Genomic DNA, 25309 nt, shown 5'->3' on the forward strand with positions numbered 1-25309 from the left:
CAGGGTTTCAGGCTCAGTCTCCAGTAGGGGGTGTGCAGGAGGCAGCCAATGGATGTTTCTCTCTCACATCAATGTTTCCCTCTCACATTGATGTTTCTCTCTCTCTCTTTCCCCCTTCCTCTCTTTCTAAAACTCAATAAAAACACATATATGTATTTTTTTTACAAAAGGGCCTTGGGAAGTAGACGAAAGAAAAATGAGCAGGTGTTGATAGTGCTGAAGTTGTGTGATGCGTACATGTGCATATGTTATATTGTTTTCTCCACTTTTGTGTATGTTTGAAAATTACTAAAAACACTTGTTTTCAAAAAAAAAAAAAAGGGGCTGAGAAGGGAATCTGGATTTCACTCTTCTTGGCTGTAATGAAGTAGCACCCTTCCCCGCACCTCCCCTTCCAGAGTGGTGTCAGAGTCAGCAAGTTAAAACACAAGGCTTCAAAAAGATCCAGAGCCTCATAACCTAACACCCAAAATGTCCAGGTTTTAATAGAAAATTACTCATCATATCAAGAACCAGGAAGATCTCAAACTGAGTGAAAAAAAGACAATCAACGGATGGCAAGGCTGAGATGACCGAGATGTTAGAATGAACAGACAGGGTTAGAGCAGCTACCATAAAAACAGCTCAGTGAGCGATCAGGAACACACTCGAAACATGAAAAACACAGGAAGCCTCCGCCATCAGCGGTGAAATGAGTTAATATGGAAACAGCTCCTCGGCTTGTAAGCAGCAGAGGTAAAAGCCGTGCTGTCAATAGCTGTGGGAGAAGAGACAGCGAATGGGTGGAATTGGTGAGTGTGGAATTCGAGCTTAAATTAGATAACTGATTTACTTAGAGAGGGTAGGGAGGCATTAATGTGACAGAGCAGAGCAGCGGTTTAGAGTAAGGACAGTTTCGAGCACCATCCCTGAGGTTGGGATAAAGATTCCAGCATTGAAAAGGGTGAAGATTTTGAATAGATACTGCAGGAGTTAAATTCTATTATTAGCAAACCTCATCTTATAGCAGCCTTAGGCGCTGAAAATAAATAATAGAACAATTAGAGATGTTAGGTAGATGTTGTCAAGTAGGTATATAAAGGAAGCAGGGCCCCTATAAGAAATAATAAAGGTATAATGAAACTCTGTATCTGTGTGGTTGGTAGGTTAATTGTGGCTGAGCTCTGTAGCCGCTAGGGGAGCACTCTGGCCAGTGCTGTTTTCTGCCACCCTTCAAAGAGATGTCGACCCATTCTGCCCGGTCACTGGTCATTGTCCTCACTCCCCTCGTTATTTGCTGCAGCTGCTCATAGTCCTTCCGTGGCCTCTGGCTTATAAAGCTAGTGCCACTTCTGCTGCTGCTGTCCCCTCATCCTTGCTGCGAGGTTCCTCCTGGTTCTCACAGCCTCCACCAGTCACTTCTGATGCTCTCCAGGAGGGCCGAGGGACACTGGGGACTGGACCCCCAGTTGTCATGTCCATGTGACTGCTGTGGGCTTGCTGAGAACAGGATCAGGATGCAGGCACAGATCTTTTCAGAGTCCCCAAGCATCTCTGAGTTTTTTATGTTCCACTGTTCCCCTGAATTGTGGTTAGGGTTAATAATAATAACTACTAGTTAACATATAGACAGCAGATGACAGCTAGCATAACTTCCTATGAAACTGTGCTACTGCTTCTAGTGCTGCATGCGGCTACCTTGGTTAAAGGCTGAGTCAGATCATAGGACTGAGTTTAAGTGAGACAGTCAGTACCGATAGGAACCTGAAGTTTGTAACCCTGAGTGATTATGGTGATGGACTGGTGTTCAGAACATTAAAATAAGAATAAACAGTCCTGGTTCCTTGGTTAATGATTTTAAGGGCATCTGTAGTTGGACACATAATATTTTAGCTTTTAGAATTGCATGTGATACAGGGTTTTGTTCATACTAGAAAAATTAGGATATAGATAGAAACTGGGCTGAACTCAGATGATGCATTTTAATCACTGAGCATATCTGGCTTTATTAGTAGTTTACCCCACAAGGGTGTTTTAACCTGACTTCAAGGCTGTACACTCTATTGTCTATATAAACTCCAAAACAGATTTCCTGCTGTTTTGGGGTTATTTCTGGGAATCAGGTTTTGGTTGCATTGATGATATATGGACACATTTCATAAAATGTATTTATTATTTTATTTGGGAGTTTTATCATGCTTTGACGTCGCCCAATCAAAATGTGGAAATCCAGGCCTACGCATTTGTCATATCAGTGGGGTAATCTTATTTGAAAGGATTAATTACTGAAGCTTCAGATTCCTTTTTAGAAAATAAAGGGCTGTGTCCTTGGCAGTCCCAGTACTGTGGCTGTTGGGCATGTGACTGGACAGGTAGTGCCTGTAACATGCACCATGCCACAGATTGTGTTTTGAGCAAACAGGCCTGATTTAAGCGTGCCAAGTTCCTTTTGCTTCTTTTAACCTTCTTTACGGTATTCCTGTGTGGGATTTACAATGATTTAAAAAAATATTTTGTAACGAATTTTATATGTTAAGTTGTTGGCTACCAGTGGGTTATCCAGTCACACTGGGCAGTACCCAGTCACTGGACACCTGGAAAGCCTTGGCCTAAGGGGCTCTTAGGCCCTTTGCTTAGAAATCACACTTTTTATGATTCTATACATGTTGGGAATGCCTGTCCATGTTCCCCTCAATACCCTCAAAGAAGTGCGAGCATTGTGATTGGATGACACCACGGGTCTACAACTCCTGATCTGAGGAAAGCAACAAAACAGGTTAAAATACCGCAGTAGAGCAGACCGTGTTCACACAGGCTCAGCGACAGGTCACTGGCCGTCTGTCAGCAGCACCCAGGGAGCCACCCTGCTCTGCGGGGGGAGAAGCCTCTGGGTGACTGAGAATCACTGGCAGGCAGAGAGCAGTGAGCTTTATCTGGACACCACTTGGCATGCATTTGACAGCAAAGTAAAGGCAAAGTGAGACCCTGTCTCTAGGAAGCTACGCTTTCATCTTATTGTGATCACGAGACAATCAAGGACTCTCAGGCTCAGAGAGGAAAGGCAGCCCTTAGTTTCTCAGAAACCAGAGCCCTTATCCGGAAAATCCCTATAAAACATAAACATTCCGGAGAGCAATTTGGCGATAACTATTACATTATTTACATCTGATACTTTTTGAACTCTCAGTTCCACTCCTAGAAATTTCTATGAAATTCTTGATGTGTGCAAAGAGACACACAGAAGAGTGTTCATTGCAGCACTGCTGTCATAACTCAAATTTGGGATAACTATTAATGGAGAAATGGTTAAGAAGTGAAAACTCCATCCAATGAGATACGAAGCTGCTATGAAAAAGAGTAAGAACAGACACGTATATCTTCAAGACATAGCATTAAGTAGAAAAATTGCAGAAGAATTTATCTCTGTGCTTGGCCTTGTGGAAGTTTTCACTTTCTGTATTATATACATTTCTGTGTTACTCTGTTTTTTTCCCTCTGAGATATATTGTTTTGCATTAAAAAATGCATTTAAATAGGAAATGTACATATAATTAAAAGCACATATGAGGGTCCAATGAGATTTACAAAGCCCCTAGCACAGGTCAGGCATGGAACCATGCTCACTAAATCTTAGCTCTGCAATGTTAGTAAACATCTCGATGCCATAGATACCCTCTTGAGCCTGTTGCAGAAAACCGCAGCATCTCGGTGAGGAGAGCCAGTGGAAAAGTTTCTTCAGCAGCTTTTCCGACCTCTGACAGCAATTTGAAGTTTCCTGTTTAAGGAAGATGAACTGTTGATACTATCATTTGTCTTGCTGGTCATTTTTGCCAGACAGCTGTTCAGTGAATGTCAGACGCTGGTGAAGTAAGATGACGGATGCTCTCCAGGACGCACTGATCTTTACCCCAGAGTCCAACCTTACTGCTTCTTTCACAAGTATCTTGGGTTTTCACACCCTTTTGCCAATGTGATAGGACTCTAGTAGGGTGGGTATGCCTCTTTTTAAGAAACTTAGATATCCTCTCCAAGTATGAATTGTGAGACAGGTAAGGGAAGGAGAGAATTTTACAATTGCAGAAGGACCCTGCTTTACTAGATCTCTGAAAAGTTCCCTTCAACAGAGACTCTCTGGCTCATTTGAAAAAAGCATTCACTTTATAAAGGAAAACTGCTAATAAAGCCAGATATGCTCAACTTTTCAGAATCATCTATCACACAGAGCAGGAAATATTTCTACTAACTGGGGCTATCTAAGATTAATGAGACTAATAAACGGCAAGAAGTTCAACTGCTACAGGAAAAACCTGAAGATTCTTCTGAGCCCTAGTAAGACATCAGGACGTACTAAGCCCTGCTGCAAGGCCGTGCATTCAAAAAAGCCCAGGAGAAAGATGGAGAAGTTGGTGCTGGTCCTAGTGTCTACTAACTCCTCTGAACCTGGTATAAGCTTCACCTCTTTTCCATTCCTTATTAGCCATGATGGAGAAATACTTTTCTCCCTGACTTATTTTGAGGTTCAAATGAGATCATGTGTCATCACCCAGATCTTAAAATATATTATGAAACTACAATAATTAAAATAAATTTTTTCATGGAGAAGGAAAGAAAGAAAGCTGAATTAAACAAAATAGAATGCAGGCATAAATTCAAAACAAATGAGAATAAGGTTTCTGATAAAAGTGGCATTTCAAAGCAGTGAGAAATCAGATGAATTTTTAAATAAATGGCTTTAACAACAAGCTAGCCCTTGGTTTGGGGGCGGAGGACAGTGCTGAATTCCTACCTCATTACTCATACATAAGCAATGCTAACTGTATCTTTAAACCTGAAAAAAGAAAAAGCATAATTACAAGTGGAAACTTGAGTGAAATTTATTTATAATGTTGTAGGAAGGCTTGGCTAATCAGAATGTAAAGTCTGGAGGCCACAAAACATCAAGTGAATGTTTAAAATGTTTTCACAACAAAAAAATCCACACTAAGCAGTGTCAGAAAATAAATTAAGACGCTTTCTGTCAAAAGGCTAATTTTCTAAATTAACAAGGGAGATATATATATCAGTAATAATAAAGAGAATGTATATTTATGAGAAAAAGATTTGACCAGGCAGTATAAAATACAAATGATCATAAACCAATGAAGGAGCTTCAACATCACTTGTAACACAAGAAATGCATTTAAACCCATAATTAAGCTGACAAAAATTTTAAATCCTGATAGTATTTAGAGTTAGCAAGATTTAGGTTAAAAGACATTCCCATACATCCCTGATAGGAATATATGAGAAGCAAGTTTCTAAACTTTTCAAGGGATAATTGGAAACATCTACAGTTTTAAATGCATAAACCCGATCCAGCATTTCACTGCTAGAAATTTGCTCTACAGATATAGTCTCAAATGTAAGTTGAGATATATGTGCAAGAATATTCACAGCAGCACAGTTTTGTTACAGCAAAAACTGATAACACTCCAAATCCCCACTAAGTGGTGGTTATATAAATCATGTTACATACATGTAATAGAATAATACTCCACTGATGAATCAATTAGGTGAAAATGTATGTGCTTGACTTCCAAACACCATTCTCCACTGAAAAGAACCAGGACCCCTTAGAGAAAAGGCTGATTCCAGGGCTGTAACATAGAAAGTGGAAGACTATCCTGGAACATCTTATTGCACCAGAATGTAAGGAAATACTCAAAGAATCACAGGGACATGTCAAAAGGACACAGGCACCAGCTTGAAGTGACTTTCATTGGCCCCTTGAAAAAATCTGAGCATCAAAAATAGACAAATCAATCAATCAATCAACCAATCAATCTATAACAGCATTGGATTATAACTCATTGAATAAAATAAGAATCTGAGAGTTGATATTAATATAGTAAACATATAAATAGTAGAGAAGGAAAAGCTATTCTTTTATGTATTGATTGATTTTAGAGAGAGAGGAAAGGAGAGAGAGGGAGAGAGAAACACTGATTTGTTGTTCCACTTTTCCATGCATTCATTGGTTGATTCCTGTATGTGCCCTGATCAGGGGTCAAACCCACAACCTTGGTGTATTGGGACTATGCTCTAACCAACAGATACCTGGCCAGCGTGGGAAAGCTATTCTTTACAATAGAATACCAACTATGAGAAATGATAGAGTTAGAAAATCATCAATGAATGCAGAAAGAAATGGATAAAAGTTTGATGAGGAACTGGATATTTACACAATTAGCCACAGTTGCAAAGGGAAAATAGTAATTTTACAGGTGGAGAAATCTGGCAGACAGCACCTTAACCAAGGGATCAAAGTTAATGGCACTAGTAATGGGTAAGAGAAAATGCGCATGTGTCGCTAAGAAAGATACACTGAGATGCTGTGCTGAGAAAGATACAGAGAAACCCAGGTTCTACAAAACCACGGGCATGTGCCCTTTAAAAATGTCAAGGTCAAGCCCTAGCTGGTTCGGCTTAGTGGTTAGAGTGTCGGCCCATGGACTGAAGGGTCTTGGGTTCAATTCCAGCCAAGGGCACATACCTTGGTTGCAGGCTTGATCCCCAGCCCTGGTTGGGGCACATGTGGGAGGCAATCAATCGATGTGTCTTTCTCACATCAATGTTTCTCTCTCTCTTCTCTCTCTCCCTCCCTTCTACTCTCTCTGAAAAGCAATGGAAAATATATCCTCAGGTAAAGATTAAAAAAAAAAAAATCAAGGTCAAGAAAGACAAAGAAAGGCTGAGGAATTTCCCCAGATTAAAGGAGACTAAAGAGATAGGACAATTAAATGCAATATTGTACGTGATTTTGGATTGGATCCTGGACTGGGGAAAATAGCTATAAAGGGTAGTACTGGAGCAACAGACGGAATTTAAGTATGGACTGCAAGTCGGGTAATAGTTTTGTATCAATGTTAAATCTCCTTATTTTAATAATTGAATTGTGGTATGTAAAGGAAAAGTCTTATTCTGAGCAAATGCACACTGTGGTAATTAGGGGTAAGGGGTACAAGCCTCGAATGTACTATAAAATGGTTCAGAAAAAAATAATATGTAGATAGATAGATACAGAGAAAATGATAAAGCAAAAGGGGTGAAAAGTAAATAGTTGGTGAATCTGAGTCATAGGTGTACAAGAGTTCCTTTTATTATTCTTGTAAATTTTCTGTAGGTTTGAAATGATGTCAAAATTAATATATACGCTGGCCTCGAAAGAGCTCCAAGATGGATTATGCAGTGATAAAGGGAGGGTGCAGAGCCATGTGTATATTATGTCACTTTAAAGCAATATCCCCTCTTTGCCCCTACAAAGGACATACAGGAAATGGTTGACAAAGTTGGCTCTCGGGGGCAGGTTAGGAAGCAAGACAGAGAGAGACTTTTTTACTTTTCATTTTGTGTCGTTCTTAACCGTTAGGATTTTTCCTGCCTTCTGGTAGAAGATATCAATACATGTTAATTTACTCTCTTCTTTTCCTTCTTCCAATTAAAATTCAAACGCCCCTACAAGGACAGAGGCCCAGGGGAGAAAGGTGCTGGGTGTGATGCTCCCAGATACAGCCCCCAACCCCTGAGGTGGGAAGTTGCGTGGCCCAGAGACCAAGACCCGCTTTGGGGGATCTGGCAGTGCTAACAGTCACCCGCAGCCTTCTGCAGAAAGGAGAAGTTGGGACAGGCAGGTAGGGGGGACAGACAGGGGGGACAGACGTCCCAGACGAGGGGAAGTGCTGAGCGCAGCCTGGGCTCAGGATGGATTTGGGTCTGACAGTTGAATTGCAGCACAGCTCGGGGCCTAAGTTCCCATCTTGCTGGCCCCTTGGCCTTTTCCAGCCCTCCTCTCTCTAAACTGTGCACTGGCTTTTCCCTTTTCTCTCTCTTCCTCTTTCTTGGCTCATGATTAGCAGTCCTTCCCGCCTCAGCCAGCTCAGCCAGCGTTATTCTAGAGCCGCTGACCTAGGCATCACAGTCCAGTCATTTCCAGCCTCTGACTCCTCTGACGCCTCAGCATGAAAAATCCAGCCCAGCCCAGACGAGCAGTCTGGCCACTCCTTAGCAGTTCTCTTGAAATGATAGTTAAGAAGTTAAATTAAAATGAGCCAAACTACAAAACTATAGATACTGTGGATAAGTGTTTGCCAGGGGCCAGTGTGTGTGCATGTGTGTGTGTCAGGAGGTAGGGGAGGGAGTTGATGGCAAGGGGACGCGAGGGAACCTTTTGGAGTGATACAACCTACATGCAATTCTAAAATAACTCATTAAAATGTACATTTAGAATTGGTAAATTTTATTTTGTGTAAGTTATACCTCTATAAACCTGCTTTTTTTTTGATGACCAAAATGAAGTAGAGACATTATCTATGTATATAAATTATCTGACATCCTCTGGTAATAAAATGAGTAGGGGTCTATAGTTCTTTCCCCCCTAAAAATCTCCCCCACCCATTTTGCCATTTTTGGCCCACTTTGCAGACCACCCAGTCAACCAGTGTAAAGAGATTCAGATTGGCAGTTAGTAGTAGTAGTAGAAGTAGCAGAGAAGAAAAACAATGTTATCTAGGAACAAAAATGGTCTGTCAGTTATTCTAAAAAGGGAGGCATACATAATTCATATCAAAATACTACAGGTCCCTTCTTCTTACAGAGGGTGGTAGCTGGGCAGGGACAGAGAAAGAAATTAGACATAGTGTAGATGGCCTATTTAGCTCAGAGCTTGCTTACGCAAAGGGGTCTTCTTAAAGGGGTCACACAGGGTCTGGAGAAGGTCATGTCAGCCTGAGAAGAGCAGCTTGTGAGCCAGTGCGTGGGGCCATCAGCAGGAAAACGGGGCAGGCATTGGGTCTCAGCTTAAGGCATTGGGAGTCAGAATGGAAGTTAGACTGCTGGGCTGGCCATCTCAGAGCCCCCGGATGCAGGGTCCTGTTGGGACCTGAGTTGGCTTTTGTGGCTGAGGAGAGCTGGCTTTTCTACATGAGAAATTGGGAGGGATCTAGTTCTTTGGTCAGGAGCAGAAGCCCAAGGAGCTGTGCAGCACAGAGGAGGGTTTGCAGGGGAGCTAAGGCCCAGGTGGTAGAAAGGGAAACTTCTGAAGAGAACTTATCTGTGTTTAATTTTAAATTGCTTGTGGTACTGTGGAATGAATCCTTCCATCTCTGGTGAATTCTGTGAAATACCAAGTCCTTCTGTGAATGATCATTTGGATGAATTTGAGGGAAAGGGTTGACTTCCACTGCTGGGCAAAGAACCTGATCCACAGGACCATAAACTGATCAAATTCCTCCAATACAGAAATGATTATAGAGCACCTACTGTGCAGCCACAAATGTTTGCTATCATTATTATTTAAAAAAAATATTTTTATTGATTCCAGAGAGAAGAAGGGAGGAGAGAGAGATAGAAACATCAATGATGAGCGAGTGTCATTGATCGCCTGCCTCCTGCACGCCTCCCGCCGGGGACCAAGCCTGCAGCCTGAGCATGTGCCCTGACCGGGAATCGAACCTCAATCTCCCAATCTCAATGCTCAACTGCTGAGCCACACAGGCCAGACAATTATTATTATTATTATTATTATTATTATTATTATTATATGTTTTGGCCTGCACACGTGTAAGTGATGCATGAGTAATGGGAAACAGAATAGGTAGACAGGAAGCTACCAGTAGTGGGCAAGGCAACCAATAAACAATAAACTAATATTGTATTACAATTAGTGAAGGCCCCCTTTCCGTAGCTGCTAAGATGTTGGGTTCTTCCAAGGAAGTTATGTTTGCTTTGGGGTGAGGCCCTCTCTTCATCCAGCAACTAGCCCAGCCTTTGCCTGGACTGGGGCATCCATCTCTGAAGGAGCCTGTATCTTCTGGTCCTCATATTGCACGACAATGAGATGACAGTCACAGGAGATAAGATCAATGCTCTCATTATAATAGCTGTTGTAAATGTTGAACCTTTCTGCCCAGGTTTGTTTGCAAACGCCCTGGTCAAAGTCAACATTGGGAGCCTCATCTACAACTTAAGGGCTGGTGGCCTTGCCCAGCAAGAGATCCTGCTTCTTCTAGCACCATGGCCCTCCAATGGGGGAGAAGAGAGTGGAAGCAAAGAAAGAAGAATTTGAGGGGTTCCATGATGGCATGGGCTTTGGTCTTTTTGACTAAATATCTTTTGTAACATGTTCAATAAAAAGCTGAACTCTTTAAAAGAATTAGTGATAAGTGCACTGAAGGACTAGAATAGAATGTGGTGACAAAAGAGCCAGTTGTAGTGGAGAGGAGGACCTAATTAGAAAGGGCAGTTAAGAAACTAGGAAACATACAACCCACCTCTTACATCAACTTCCTGGAAAGATGTGAAAAGTGAAAGGACTTGGAGCCTTTTACTGGAAGGAAGTAGGATTTGAGCCCATTTCATTGGAATCACAGAGAACTCAGCTCACTTCTGAATTATTGCAATTAAAAAACCAGCATTAATAACTACTATTCAAAAAGGGCCTAATAATCATTTCATACCTGTCAGAATGGCTCCCATCAACAAATCAACAAACGACATGTGCTGGCGAGGGTGTGGAGAAAGGGGAACCCTGGTACACTGCTGGTGGGAATGCCGACTGGTGCAGCCACTATGGAAAACAGTATGGAGATTCTTCAAAAAATTAAAAATGGAGCTGCCTTTGGACCCAGTGATTCCACTCCTAAGAATATATCCTAAGGATACTGAAACACTAATCAGAAAGAATATATGCACCCCTGTGTTCACAGCAGCACAATTTACAATAGCTAAGATCTGGAAACAGCCCAAGTGCCCATCAGTAGATGAGTGGATAAAAAAGCTGTGGGACATGTACACCATGGAATGCCATGCAGCTGTAAGGAAGAAGGATCTCATACCATTTGGGACAGTATGGATGGACCTGGAGAATATTATGCTAAGCGAAATAAGCCAGGCAGAGAAAGACAAACATCACATGATCTCACTTATATGTGGACTCTAAAGAACTTAATAAACTGATGAACAGAAATGATTCAATGACATGGAAGCATAGATCAGACTGACGTATCTCAGAGGGGTGGAGGGGGGCGGGTGGGTGGAGGGGGAGGGATTAACCAAAGAACTTATATGCATATATGCACAACCCAGGACATGGACAATGGTGTGGAGAGGCACTGGGGAGGAGGGTGGGGTGGAATGGGTCAATGGGGAGAAAAAGAGACATCTGTAATATTTTGAACAACAACAACAAAAATAATAATAAGTAGGCAATGGGAAAAAAAAGGGGGGCCTAATAAGCACCAGGCTCTGTACTAGGCACTGTGTGTGTGTGTGTGTGTGTGTGTGTGTGTATAAAATCTCAGTTAAGCTATACAACCATGAAGAATAGGATTTATTAGCTCCCATTTTACAGATGAAAAACTGACACTCAGTGAAGTTCAGTAAACTGAGTTCACAAAGCCAAGAAAATGCAGGGCCAGGATTAGAACCCACACCTCTCAGATTCTAGAGACCACATATAACCAAAAGGTAAAGAGTGCAGTTGTCACCAATCTTTGCATTGTCCAATCCACTCATTCATTCAGGAAATTTTTACTGAGCACTTACGATATACCAGGCACTGGGAATGTAGCAGTGAACAAGATCTGTGCTCTCATGGAACAAAAGAAGCTGCTTAAAACTAGGTGAGCTGAGAAACATATCTGCCAGATGGTATAAACTTATAAACCTAGCACGTATCCATGGTCTCCCTGCCACCACCACCAAGGGGTGGGTAGCTGCCCTTCAGTAACTTCTTTCTCTTTAATTTGACTTTACTAGAGTAAAACCATGTGTGTGTAAAGACGAAGGAGAGTACAAGCTATCAGTCTTCCCCCAAGCTGTCATTCTTCCAAGGGGGCAGTAACTCAGGGCCCCAACTCCTCAGCTTTCAGTGTTTCACCCAAGGTTTGAGGCATGATGGCCTGGCTGGCCCCCTTAATTTTCCTGGTTCCTCTAAAGTTTCACCATTGGTCCAGGTCTCATTCGCAGGGGTAGAAATTAGCCTAATTTCCTTCCCTTTCTCTTCAGCAGCTGGCGATGGGCTGAGCCCTGAAAGGTCCGGACCAATGTTTATTCTCACCATCAACCTCTGCCAGCCCACCCCTACCTCCCACCAACTCCCCTAGAAGAAAGGCAAATGTCTTCATGTCTTCCAACTAAATGATGTTTCCAACTTTTCTGGCAGAAGAATTTTTGTTGGTTGAAGGAGCCGTGTGACTTGCAGTCTTCTCTCTGCAGGGCTAGGATAAAGTAAAACTCTGGAGGAAAATGAAACAGTTGCTGAAATCACTGAACCAGAGCTGACTCGGGGTAGGGGGGAGGGAGGAATCCTCCCTATCCCGAGTGGTCTGCTTTATTGCCTTAGTATCTTCTAAGCTGGCTTGTTTTACCATGACTCATCTTTCAGAAAACAATCCTTTCCTCACTCAAATAAACTCGGCGCTCCTTTGCCTGGATGCTATTAGTGAGAGAGCAGAGTTTTCTCAAATGATGACACAAAACGACCGAGTAAGAGGGTCGATATCTTTAACTTACCCCGGGAAGAAGATTTTATTTTAAGAGGAACCGCTTAGAAACTTTATCCTATCACAAATACCTCGCTGCCTCTATTGCAGAACTAATTAGCAGGGTGTTTTATTGCCTGGTCCTTATCTCACATTCTTCGATGGCTCTGTGAGTCTTATGTCCCCAGCAAGACTCTAGGTGCCTCTGATGAGAGTTACACTGCTTGGATCCCCTGGGTCAGAGGTGCCCAGGGCTGTGTGAGGCACTCTGGCTGCTCAGTGTTTCTGGATTATCCTATAGTCACTGCTGAAGAGCAAGCTCAGCCTGAAAACAGGAAGAAAAAGAAATATTTTTTTGCTCCATTTGAAAATATGTTTTTGTAAAACAGTCTGCTCACATCTTGAGAGCAGAATGGAGACCAGATAAAGACAGTGGACCTGACTTATCTGGAGGGAAAACAGGGTGTAAGCTGATAAATATCTTGGGACTTGAAACCCAGAAGCACCTTCCTGGGCCACCATTAATTTTTTAAAAATCTAGTAATATATGACTTATCGGAGAGATTTACGTTCAGTTGAAAACAAAGTTATTTTGAGCTGAGCAATGAGAACTCTTAAATCATAGTGGTACAGAGTAAACCTTCAGCCTGTCAATTATCAGTGGATGTCTCCGGAAGTTTCTCAGGGACAGTGATTTTCAGAGGTGACAGGGTTATAGAGAAACCTTTTATGATGTCATACAGGAAATAGACTCTACAGAGGGCCTAGCACATATAGGACCTCAGTAAATGTGTTTTATTTTGAAAAACTTTACAACTATTTACTCATGTTCCTTTCTCTTCCTGCTCTGAGGCTGAGTGTTCTGTTTAGCAGAGACCATTACCTCATCTGTCCTTCACAACAAGTCTGCTGGCGCCTCCTTTTCTGACTTGTGCGCCCTCCTATCTTCCTGCTGCTCTTAGGCTGAACCAGATGAAACTGCTGATCTTTGTTGCTGATGTTTCAACTATTTTTGGCTTATAAAAATGACAGCTTCATGCAATTCAACCTAATACTGCCTAGTAGGATTTTTTCTAAAATCACTTGAGGATATTTTTTGTATTGCTTTTCAGGGGAGTGGAAAGGGGAGAGAGAGAGAGGAACACAGATGTGAGAGAGACACATTGACTGGTTGCCTTCTGCATGTGCCCTGTGCCCCTCACCCTGGGCCCCTGGCTGGGATTGCAACTGAGGTATGTGTCCTTGGCCGGAATCAAACCTGGGACCCTTCTGTTCTTGGGCTGACACTCTAACCACTGAGCCAAGCCAGCTAGGCAATACTACATGCATTTTAAAGAAGAGAAATGAATGCTTGTACTGGTTAAGTAATTGGCCCTAGACTCTCTGAGGTCAATAGCAGTAGCTGCTTCAAAATTCAGTTGGCCTCCTTCTGAACTTTTTAGTACGTATGGTACTATTAACCAAATATTGAGAGTAGCCGCTTGGGTTGGAATATCAGATCAACTTACTAGCCTGTGACTTTGGGATAAAGACTTTTAGATCTTGCTCCCAGGCATATGTCATCAATTTGGTTCAAAAATAATTCTTATAAAATAAAAAAATGCCTGGCTGATAGCTCAGTTGGTTAAAGCATCATCCCGATACACCAAGGCATTGATTGGGTTGAATCCCCGGTCAGGGCACATATAAGACTCAACCCACGAATGCAGAAATAAGTGGAACAACAAAATCTATGTTTCTCTCTCTCCTTTCCTCTCTCTCTAAATATCAATAAATAAGAATATGAACAAATAAAAGAAGACTTTTCCTCTTTGTGATTCAGTTTTCTCATCTGTAAAATGGAGATGACAGTAATAATGCAGGGTTGTCCAGTTTGTAGGGTTGCCTTGACGATTGAATGAAGAAATTCAAGTACAGAGTTTAGACAGCGCCTGGCACTGAGTAAACACTCTATACACGCCGCTATCATTACTTCAGTTTCCTTTCATGTTTTTTCTGCTTGAGTAAATATACCAACACACATAACTCCTTTTCCCGCTAACATGATGACACAGGCGCGAGAAACTATTGTAAAAGACCTTATTCCAAGGCCAAGTACGTAGGAGACGGAGGATGGACCTCAGGGCCGAGAGCCTCTCCCAATTTCTCAGCGTCACTGGACCTGAAGCTGCAGTTTAGTGTTACGCTATTAGATTTTCCCCTTTTATTTATTTTTTTATGAGGCGAGTAGGGGCCGTCACTTCTAAGGAGTAGGCTGTGATTGATCATCCTTGATACGGAGCCAGAGAACCTCGACCAGGGGAGCTCAGCAGGAGCCCCAGAGGCCAGAGGCAATTCTTGTAAACAGTCGCTAAATCACCCCCCGCGGGGCGCGGTAAATTCCACCAGGTGAAAAGTCTAGGGAGCAGGGTCCCGTTCACCCCGGGCGGCCTGGGGTAAGGATATCCCCGTCGCTCCTGCCTCCAAACCGCTTCACTTCCAAGTCACCTGTCTAAAGAGAACGCGGGCGTATTAGGGCTTGTTTTAGGGCGGTCCTCTATCTCCGGGAGCACAGCCTGTACAGTTTGGATGAAAACTGTCTAGAAGCCACACGCATCTATCCCGGAGTCACCTGAGCGCGGGGTCCCCCAGGGTACCGCAGGGCGCTGTCCGCGGTCACCAGGGGCGGCCCAGTGAGTCAGCGCCCCCTGCGGCCCCTTTAAGGGCGGGCCGCGCCCACGTGACCCGTGACGCCCGAGCAGGAAGTGTTTGAGGAAGTGGCGCTCGGCTGGCCGATGTAGATTCCCGCATTTTAATGTCTTCGGGGTGGTACCAGAGCCCCCAGTTTTTCCGCCCCCGCCCCCGCAACCCCCGCCCCGTGTCCCCGCCGACAGGTGAGTCCCTGGGCGGGTGTGGGCCGCGGGGTGTTGGGGCCCCCGTGCCGCCGGCCGAGCCCTCGCCTCCTCTGCCCGGGCGGGCGGGCACCTTCTGCCTCGCTACAGGTTCCTGAAGAAACTTTCGTCGAGTTTAAAAGTTGGGGGTCCGGGCGCGGAAGGGTTTCCCTCGTGCAGTTGGAGTTGGGAGGCCCGGGAGAACAGCCCTTGCCAGGGCGGTTCCAGGTGGCAGCTTCCAGGTGGGTGGCGTTGGGAGAGGGCCGTGATTCATGAGGACTGTGAAGACGCACGTGACCGTGGGGAAACTCGAGCAGATTCCGCCCCTGCCACCTTGGGCAGAGGGGAGGGCAGGGACCCCTCGCTGAAGTACAGGCTGGGATCCCTTTTCGAGGTCGTGGGGTGTGGGGCATCATCGCCTTTGAGTGACTTTCCTCCCTGCTAGCTTACACAATGGCTGAGGTGGGGGTGGAGGAAAGTGAGAAAGACAAAAGTTTGTTACCCAAACCAGAATACACACCAAGCTTTCATTTCATGCAAAGTGAAAATCAGCTCAGTTGTTTCTTCTCCTACACTGATGGGCTATGGTATGTCTTACCTTCTCCATCTCCTTGAGTTCCACTTTTTCTTAACCTTAATCTTTTGTCCCCCCACCCCAAATTCCTTACAGAGCTAGCACCGCATCAGCATGAGCTGGTCACCTTCCCTGCCAACCCAGACATGTGGGGCCTGGGAAATGAAAGAACGACTTGGGACAGGGGGATTTGGAAACGTCATCCGATGGCACAATCAGGTAGGGGCTCTGTGCAGCTGGGAAGGGCCATGGGCAGGCAGGTGTGGGAGCTGTGGACGACAGACCCACCCTCACTGCCTGTACCCCACAATGTGCCAGACGGGTGAATGGGGCTCACCTTTGCCATGGGCTTCTTGGGAGAGAGTGAGAAGGGGGGGCCTGAGAAGGGGCGCTTCAGGGCTGCTAAGCTGACTCTAGGTTAGTGGCTTCCAAGCTTATTGACTGTGCCACCTAAATAAATAGTAAAACAGCCCAGCCGGCGTGGCTCAGGGGTTGAGCGTTGACCTATGATCCCAGAGACGGAGGTTGGATTCCCTGTCAGGGCACATGCCTGGGTTGCAGGCTCCATCCCCAGTAGGGGGCGTGCAGGAGGCAGCTGATCAATGACTCTCTCATCATTGGTGTTTCTATCTCTCTCTCTCCCTTCCTCTCTCTGAAATCAATAAAGACATATTAATAAATAAATAGTAAAACAATTTTAAGCTTTCAGCCTCAGTTATATGTATTTTAAATTAATTACCTATGCTAACATTAGACTATCATATACTAAATATATTGTGTACTAATATATCACGTTTTAAAACACACAGATAGAACAATTTAAAAGATGAGGATAATGAAATATTTTCAAATGTCTTCCCAGTATTGTTTGGAATACTTCACAACACAACATACACAGATGTTCACGAAAGTGAGAATTATCGTTAAAGATCTTGGATGAACCCTACCTGGTTTGGTTCAGTGGTTAGAGCGTTGGCCTGTGGACTGAAGGGTCTTCGGTTCAATTCTGGCCAAGGGCATGTGGCTCTGTCGTGGGCTGGATCTCCAGCCCCGGGCTTGTGGGAAGCAACCAATGATGTCTCTCTCACATCAGTGTTTCTCTCTCCCTCTCCCTCCTTTGCTCACTCCCCTCCTATCCCTCTCTCTGAAAAGCAATGGAAAAAATATCCTCAGGTGAGGATTAAAAAATGAAGATCTTGGATGAAAATCCATATTTCAAATAATTTTTATAATTTTTGAATTATTTGGACCGATTTCTTTTTAGATTTGATTAGCACCTCATGGTTTTTACTGCTTATGTGTTTGACCTGAGTTTCTCACACTGGAAGTGTTAGTTCTTCCATCTTTCTGTTTAGTTGTGCAGGTGTTATACATACTGAAATTCTCTGCAGCAATCTTTTTAAGCCACTCACCTATTTAATGAGAGTTATTAAAAGTTATAGAATACAACTTGTAATTGTAACTAAGTGGAGCACATGTAACCTGGAAGTTGTGCCATAAGCCCCTGTCCACCTCTGCCTATGAAATGCCCTTTTTCCTCAGGATGCCTGAAGTACCAGAGTGGCAGGTGACCTTTTGACCGATGGTTTGAGGAGGGTGCCATATAGTTAATATCAGAAAAGCTTAATTGTTTTTTTTGAATTTCAGTTTTGGGTATACCCAGTTTGGAGACAGCTGCTCTAGGGAATCTCACCAAATAGCTAAATTAGCTTCCTGATCCCAAATTTAGACCCACTGAAGTCCTTGAAGGAGAGCACCTACTTTTTAGTCAAGGGCTGCTGAGCACCTTTTTGGACTGAAGGGATGGCAAATTGAGTACCACTTCCCAGGAGCCTGGCTGCAGTGAGCAGGGAGAGTCATCGAAGCTACTGGCTAACCAGTACTGTACTCTGCACTACAGTAACATTCTCACACCCAACTGGTAAACCAGGGTTCCAGCAAACCCTATACCTAGCTGAGAGGGCCTTAATAACTCCACTGGCTCAAATTAATTCTGTTCAGGGTATAGCCAGGGGCCTAGCATGACAACAGAAGACCCAGATCGTTCCATAGCCCCACCTGTACCTGGGCTGGGCTACTTCTAGACAGGCCAAGGCTTTTAGAGTCTTGACTGTGGCAAACATCTTGCTGCAGCTGAACTGGAGACATTGTGGTTTCCTTCAAAAGAGTTTTGTCCAAATGTACCATGTGTCTGTAATCTCTGTCTCAAAATGTGCTCCATTTGCTCTCTGGGTTTGGAAAGCTATTGTCAGATTAAATTTTGTTTCCAACTTCATATATAGCTGCCTAAGAATGTGTGTGTGTATGTATGTATGTGTATGGATTACCCTTCTAGAATTATGATTTTCAAGTTCCTTCCCTTGTTCAAAAACCTTTAACTTGCTTTTTCTTTTTAAAAAGCCAACAGCCAAACTCCTCCTCATCTTGACATTTGAGGCCCCCCTGCAGTCTGGCCTCTCCCTCTTTCTAGCATTACCGCCCTTTGTTGCTTCTCAACAGGTTTATCAGCTGAGCCCTCTGGAACAAATCTCTCTCCCCTGGACAGCTTTATATAAATTCTACCCATTACTCCAGGATCAGCTCTAGACCATCCCCTCCATAAACCCATCATGGACGTCTTCATTCTGTGGGAATTTTGAATTCCTTCAGCTCTACTCATTTGGCATGCCTGATATAATGCCGTTTTGTCTGTGTGTAGGAGTATGTCTTGTCATGGCTCTAAGTTCCTGGTCAGCCAGGACTCTGCATGGCTTTGGGTTTCTTTCAGTTACCCCATAACAACTATCTTTATGTTATACATATGTTAGGTGCACAAAATCATTCAGTCAGTCAGTCCATAGATACTGTGTATTTGTAATTAAAACCATTTTGGTTTTTGATAAAGACCTTTATGGAAAAGAGAAAGAGCCATTAATCAATAATTGTAAATGTAAGCTCCCAACTGTGATAAGTATGAAACAAGAGGGGGGCCTAGTGCAGTGAGATCTTATACCGGGGGTCAGGGAAGGCTTTCCCAAGGAAGTGGCACTCCAGCAGAGACCTAAGGGGTTGATAGAAGTTATTTGGGCGGAGAATGTGGGAAGAGAGTTCTAGGCAGGGGGAGCAGCCTGTTCAGAGCCCCTGTAGAGGGGTAGGTCAAGGCAAGTAGGTGGGACTGAAAGGCCAGTGTGACTGGAAGAAAGGGTGCCAGGGGGCCAGGTGCCAGGGAGGCTAGAGTGTAGAAGGTGAGTCACACACTGCTGAGGAGGTTTTGCTTTGATCCAAAAAGCAACAGGAAGCTGTTGAAGGGGGTCCACACTGACTGCAGGGACAGATTGGAAGGCCAGGCCCAAGCAGCAGTGTGCTGAGAAACCAGCTATACAAAAAAATGCCCTGATTTCCACAGAGTACTCCCACCATGGCTTATTTCAAACCACTGACAGTTTAACACTGAATTCCTGAATATTTGACAATTTGCCCTGTCACGTGGGGATACCAGCTATGAAGTTTTTGGAGTAGTCCAGGTGGAGATTGGACAGGGCTGGTGGTAGTGAAGGTGGAGAGAAGTGGGAGGGTTTAAGAGCTATTTTAGGGGTAAAATCGACAGGACTTAGTGGTGGAATAGAAACCAGAGGGGCTGAAGGAGTGGGAGGAGTTGAGTGTTCACAAATATTTAGTGAATGCTTGCTGATGAGCCTGGCTTGGTCCAGGAGGTTCTGCACCATCCTCCTGGGTTCTTTCTCAGTTGGAAAAGTCTGTAGAACTACTTTAGTTGCTTATAGGAGATTGAATCAATGTTCAGGATCAGAACATGAGCATTTTGTTGTCTGGTAAACACCCTTCTGTTCAGAGCCTCTTGAAGAAAGTATCTGGGCTAGGGTGGTGTCGATTTGCTTAACTCCAGTCAGGTATAATGATTACAGTTAACATAATCACGCATGTTTTCCTAATACTCCACAGACTTTATCTTGTCTACCAAAGAGACTATTTTTTATCACAAGAGAAAGTGCTTGAAATAGCCTAAGCATTGGTATCCTCAGACGGATAATAGACCTATTGTTTATTGAGAACCTACTATATGCCAGCATTGGGCTAGGTATCTTTTTTTTTTTTTTTAAATATGTCTTTATTGGTTTCAGAGAGAGGAAGGGAGAGGGAGAGAGAGAGAGAGAGAGAGAGAACATCAATGATGAGAGAATCATTGATTGGCTGCCTCCTGCACTCCCCCTACTTGGGATCGAGCCTGCAACCTGGGCATGTGCCCTGACGGGGATTCAAACCATGATCTGCTGGATCATAGGTCAGTACTCAACCACTGAGCCACGCTGGCCACCTTGGCTAGGTATATTACTTGCTTTATCTCCATTCTGCACAGTAACCCTAGAAGGAAGTACTATTGTCTTTAATCCTATTTTATAGCCAAGAAAACTGAACTATAGCTGAGAGGTTAAGTCACCCAAAGAGGCTAAACTAGTAAGTGAAGGATTTGGAATCTGAACCTACATCTACATCTGTTGGAATCCCAACCTCATGCTTTCTCTACTGTGGCTTCTCCATGGTTGGGGAATCCAAGGTGGGGGACACCCCTCAGACATTATCAGTTCTCTACAATCAGTCTAAACCATTTTGAAGCATTAAGGGAAAAACGCTCCTTTGAAGGACAACATAGACGTCTTCCTTGTTTAACAGAGAACTCTACAATGATTATTTCCCAGTGAGAAAGCTCAGTGTAACAATGACCCTGCCCCTGTTTCCTTGAGTTTTTTAATTCTCTTACCAAGCATGGGCCTTGGCAATCCCTGCTGTGTTGGTACTCCCTTAAATCTTCAGCGCAAGGCTCAGTACAGCCTAGATAGGCTGATAATTTCCATAAGATATTTGTTAAATACAAAGGAAGAAGAAAAGGAGATCACCTGAATGACCTCTGCCTGCAGTGCCTTGTGGGAAAAGGGGGGAAAATACGTGACTCACACTCACACACCACTAGGTTCAAATCCTGGCTCTGTTATTGCCAGCTTTATGACTTAGGGCCACGACTTCCCTCATGGATTTTGAGGATGCTAGGATATTGATTCCCTCAGCTCTAGGGTTCAAATTCTGGCTCTGTTATTGCCAGCTTCATGGCTTTGGGTGACAACTTCCGCCATGGGTTTTCTTTTTCCAAGTACATTTTATTTTTTCCATCTCCATTTATCTCCTCTATGCCTTCTTTCCCCGTGGATTTTGAGGAGGTTAAGATATTGATCCTCTCGGCTCTGGGCCAGACATGGGCAGCTCTCTGGAAACATTTGGAAAAGTCTGAGGATGCCTTGTAAATATATTCTCTGTGTACTTTGATGTGAAAGTGTCTGGGAACTACTGTCTTGGGTCCCAAAAGATTTTTGTGTGAGGACAAAATGAGGTCATGTACGCATTTACTGTTAAAAAGATATAAAAGGTAAGGTATTATTAGTCATCCCATCTATGAAGTAGTACTAGCTTTTGCTTGTCCCCTCACTGGAGAAGACTAAGCTCACTTCAGCTTATCTGTGTGTTTTGAAGTTTTAGAGACTTTAGTCAGTCAGTTCACTAAGAATTTATTGATCACTGACCTCAGCTCCATCACAGATCCATCAGGGAGAAAAAAAAGGACATGACCTTGTCCTTAATGTGCTTGTGCTCTAATCAAAGAGGGAAAAATGATTACTTAGGAATATATCCAGTATATCTAAATATAAGCACCGAACTGTGTGGAAATAATAATGGCTACTATTTATTAAGAGCATCACATGCCAGCTGGTCTAGGTGCTTTATCCATATTGTTTCTTTAATGTTCAGAGGAGAGCGAAGACTTGTTGAGGAAATGGAAGTTGAGCAGGATCTTGAAAGGAAATAGACTATAGATAGTCTGATGGGAGAGGAGAAGGCACTTCAGATGGGTAGAGCATCATGTACATAGGGCTAGAGAAAGGAAGTGATACCACTGTTATTTACTCGAGGCTCACTCTGTATCAGGCACTCCATCTCATTTTAACTGACAACGCCGGAAGGGGTAGAGTCATCTCCATCTTGTGGATAAAGACCCAGAAGCTTAAGTAATAGACTCAGTGTCACACATTCATCAGCTGAAGGATGAGGGAGTTGAGTTATACCCTGACCTACTTTCCCCTCAAGCCCTGTGGATGAGTTTGGAGGCCACTGTGTCCATTGGGTGCTTACACTGAACTAAGTGGATTGAAATCAGAGTTCTCTTAGTGTAGACTGGGCAACACTGTTGAGTCAGGGGTGAAGCTGCAGGCAGACCCTGGACCTTTTGACTTTCATGCCTGGGTTCCGTCCCTAGGATCTCTCTGGGCCCAGCTTTGCACCTCCTTTCTGAAACATTGATTTTGGGGGGCAGGGCCTAAGAAGGAACAAGGTGGTTATTACTAACTGCCCCCTTATACTACAATGGCCTGTTGGATGGTGGCCATGATAACAAGAGACGCTTTCCGTGTTTGAATGTACTTTTCCTGTGAGCTTCTCCTGGTCATTAAAAGAAGGCTAACTTAGGGAAGCTCTTATATAAACTAGCCTTCCAGATCGCTTGTGCTATGGCAACTTTTGATAGCTTTCAGAAGTCTGAGGATGTGTCTCTCCCCCCCTCCCCCCCCAACCCTCCTGTCTTTTATACTTTATGATATACTCACATTTATACATATTTTATGTTTTCATGTACAAAAAGCAAAGAATCACAGAGAATCCTAATCACCTTCATAATGAACTTCATCCAACATAGATAACACTGTTGACCCTTTTCTCCATTTCTCAAAATACAAACCAATTTAAAATTTTGCCTCACATGAGGAGTCCACTTACTAGAAGTGAGATGGTTTGGGCCAAGTCTAGGATTCCACATAGCTGAGCTGAGGCTAGGGGGTTCCAGGCCAAATAAAGAAAGTCATCCACTGCCATTTGAGTTTCAACTGCTGGAGAAGAACAAATTCCCCAGGGTTTCAAACCAGTATTCATAGTCTGTTTCTGTACTGTTACATCAAATTTTGCTTCCTAGAGCAGGAGCGTTTTAAGCAACAGAAAGTCAGTGTTTGGGTTTGTGTTTCAAATGAAACATTATTTGTGGAAAAACTGGAATGTTTTAGAATATTCCCTACAGGGCCATTGTGTAAAAATAGTTTGTGTGTCTATACCTCTATGGGACATCCCCAGGCCTAGAAAGTTAGGATTTCCCCTATAACCATAAGACTAACCAGAACTGTGCACGAATAGAGAGTCAGTTTTGGTCTCTATGCCCAGTTATTCCAGTGTTCATATTACTAAATTTACTCTTTAGTTTGAGTTTGAATATTGAGGCCAATATCTAACCTTCAATCTTTAATATTAATCTTCACTATCAAAATCTATTCCTGGATTCTGAGTTCAGCCAAGTGATAGTTGTGTTAGGTCCATTGTTTGTGTTGAGCAGAAGACTACAGTTATCTACAGGTATCCAATGTATAGATAGCAGAGTACTTAAAATATTTTCTAAGTCACTTAATAAAGCTACCTTTTGGGTTTGACTTATCTGCCATTTTTATGAAGGAAACATATTACTTGTGGTAGGTAGAATAATGGCCTCTACCAAGATGTCCATGTTCTAATATCCTGAACCTGTGAATATATGAAGTTACATGGCAAAGGGGAATGGAGTTAAGATTGTAGATGAGCCTGGCCGGGCATGGCTCAGCAGTTGAGCATCGGCCTAGGATCCAGGAGATTGTGGTTCAATTCCTGGTCAGGGCACATACCCGGGTTGCAGGCTCGATTCCCAGTAGGGGACGTGCAGGAGGCAGCCGATCAATGACTGTCTCTCATCATTGATGTTTCTCTCTCTCTCTGAAATCAGTAAAGATATATATTTTTTAAAAAAAGATTGTAGGTGAAATTAAAGTTGCTAATCAGTTGACTTTAGATGGGAAGATTATCCTGGATTGGATGAGAGAGGCAGGAGAGTCAGTGTCTGAGTAATGCAATGTGACAAAGACTCAACTGGTCATTGTTGGCTCTGAGGATGGAAGGAGGAGCCCTGAGCCAAGGAGCACAGGCACCCTCCATCTAAGAAGCTGGAAAAGGCAAGGAAACTCATTTTCCTCTTAGAGCTTCCAGAAAGGAACATGGCCTCGCTGACATCTTGATCTTGGTCCAATGAGACCTGTGCTAGACTTCTGACCTTTAAGGAAATAAACTTGTGTTGTTTTAAGCCACTAAGTCTGTGGCAGTTTGTTATAGCAGCCATAGAAAACTAACACACTCTTTTGAGAATTGAAGTTAAAATGGGTGCACATTTCAAAATATCTTGGTTTAAACTCTCAGAGTCATTCTGAGGTAACAAGCCGTGTCTTCCGCTAAACTGCTGCTTATAAGCCTGTCCATCAAAACATCACATGCTGAGTGGACTCTCTCAGCAGTGTTACTTCCTTTTACAGCTTGGCCTATCAGTCTTCTCTCACTTGTAGAACTCTGCATGCCACAGTCTGAGTTTCTGTGGGGATCCCATCTGACTGGAAACAAGCATCTATAATGGCATGTGAGAGCTGCTATTGATGAAGTTACCAGAGAACTGGGCAAAAGTGTGAGTCCGAATGCTAATGGGAAGTAAAACTTGAAACCAAATTCAAATCAGTTTGAAAACAGAGGAATTCAGAAGTTCATGTTGTAGAGGATATAACATTTTGTGAGATGTAATTAAGTCAGTACATCGATTGAAGAAATGGTATTCTTTTGACACGTTTCCTTACTCTTGAAAAGTACTAGGTGGGCTTCTACCCAAGTTCACTCATATAACTGTACCAATTGGTTCAATAGAAACAGAATTTGCAATTTTTGCACATCTTCAGAGTGATGTTTGGAATGTAGGCGAAGATCAGGGATCTAACAGCGCAGTATGCGAACAATACTTATGGCAGACCTGGTTATCAATGCCTGGTACTACAGGCTGCAGCAAGGACTATTGTCACAAAATTAGGCATGTGGCTACAGCATGGGTGAGCCTTAGAAACATGCTAGGTGAAAGATGCCATCACAAAGGATCATGTATTGTATGGTTCCATTTATATGAAATGTCCAGAACAGGCAAATCTGTAGAGACAGAAAGTAGATTTGTAGTTGCCTAGGGCTGGAGGGGTTGGGGGTAAAAAAGAGAGTGACTGCTGATGGGGAATGGGGTTGCTTTGGGGGTTGATGAACAAGTTCTAAAATCGATTACAGTTTTGGTTGCACTACTCTGAATATACCCCAAACCATTAAATTCTATACTTGAAATAGATGAATTGTATGGTATATGAATTATATCTCAATAGAGCTGTTAAAAAAGATAGGCATGTGAGGTAGCTCCATGATGGAGAGCTTAACCACGGCAATATTGGGATTTAATA

At 43.3% G+C, this 25309-nt stretch overlaps 1 protein-coding gene across 6 annotated transcripts in view; it reads left to right on the plus strand.

Annotated features, from left to right (window-relative positions):
• The first annotated feature begins 16044 nt into the window (after positions 1-16044).
• IKBKB (inhibitor of nuclear factor kappa B kinase subunit beta) overlaps positions 16045-25309 on the plus strand; it is a 51622-nt gene continuing 42357 nt past the window's right edge. For all 6 annotated transcript variants that reach the window (XM_016195614.2, XM_016195615.2, XM_016195608.2 and 3 more), the window contains exon 1: positions 16045-16160. In XM_016195614.2, coding sequence (XP_016051100.1) covers positions 16056-16160 — 105 coding nt within the window. In that variant the 5' untranslated portion in view covers positions 16045-16055. The remainder of the gene's footprint in view (positions 16161-25309) is intronic.

The sequence above is a fragment of the Miniopterus natalensis genome, chromosome 2, assembly GCF_054644295.1.
Source record: "Miniopterus natalensis isolate mMinNat1 chromosome 2, mMinNat1.hap1, whole genome shotgun sequence".
Classification (NCBI taxonomy): domain Eukaryota; kingdom Metazoa; phylum Chordata; class Mammalia; order Chiroptera; family Miniopteridae; genus Miniopterus; species Miniopterus natalensis.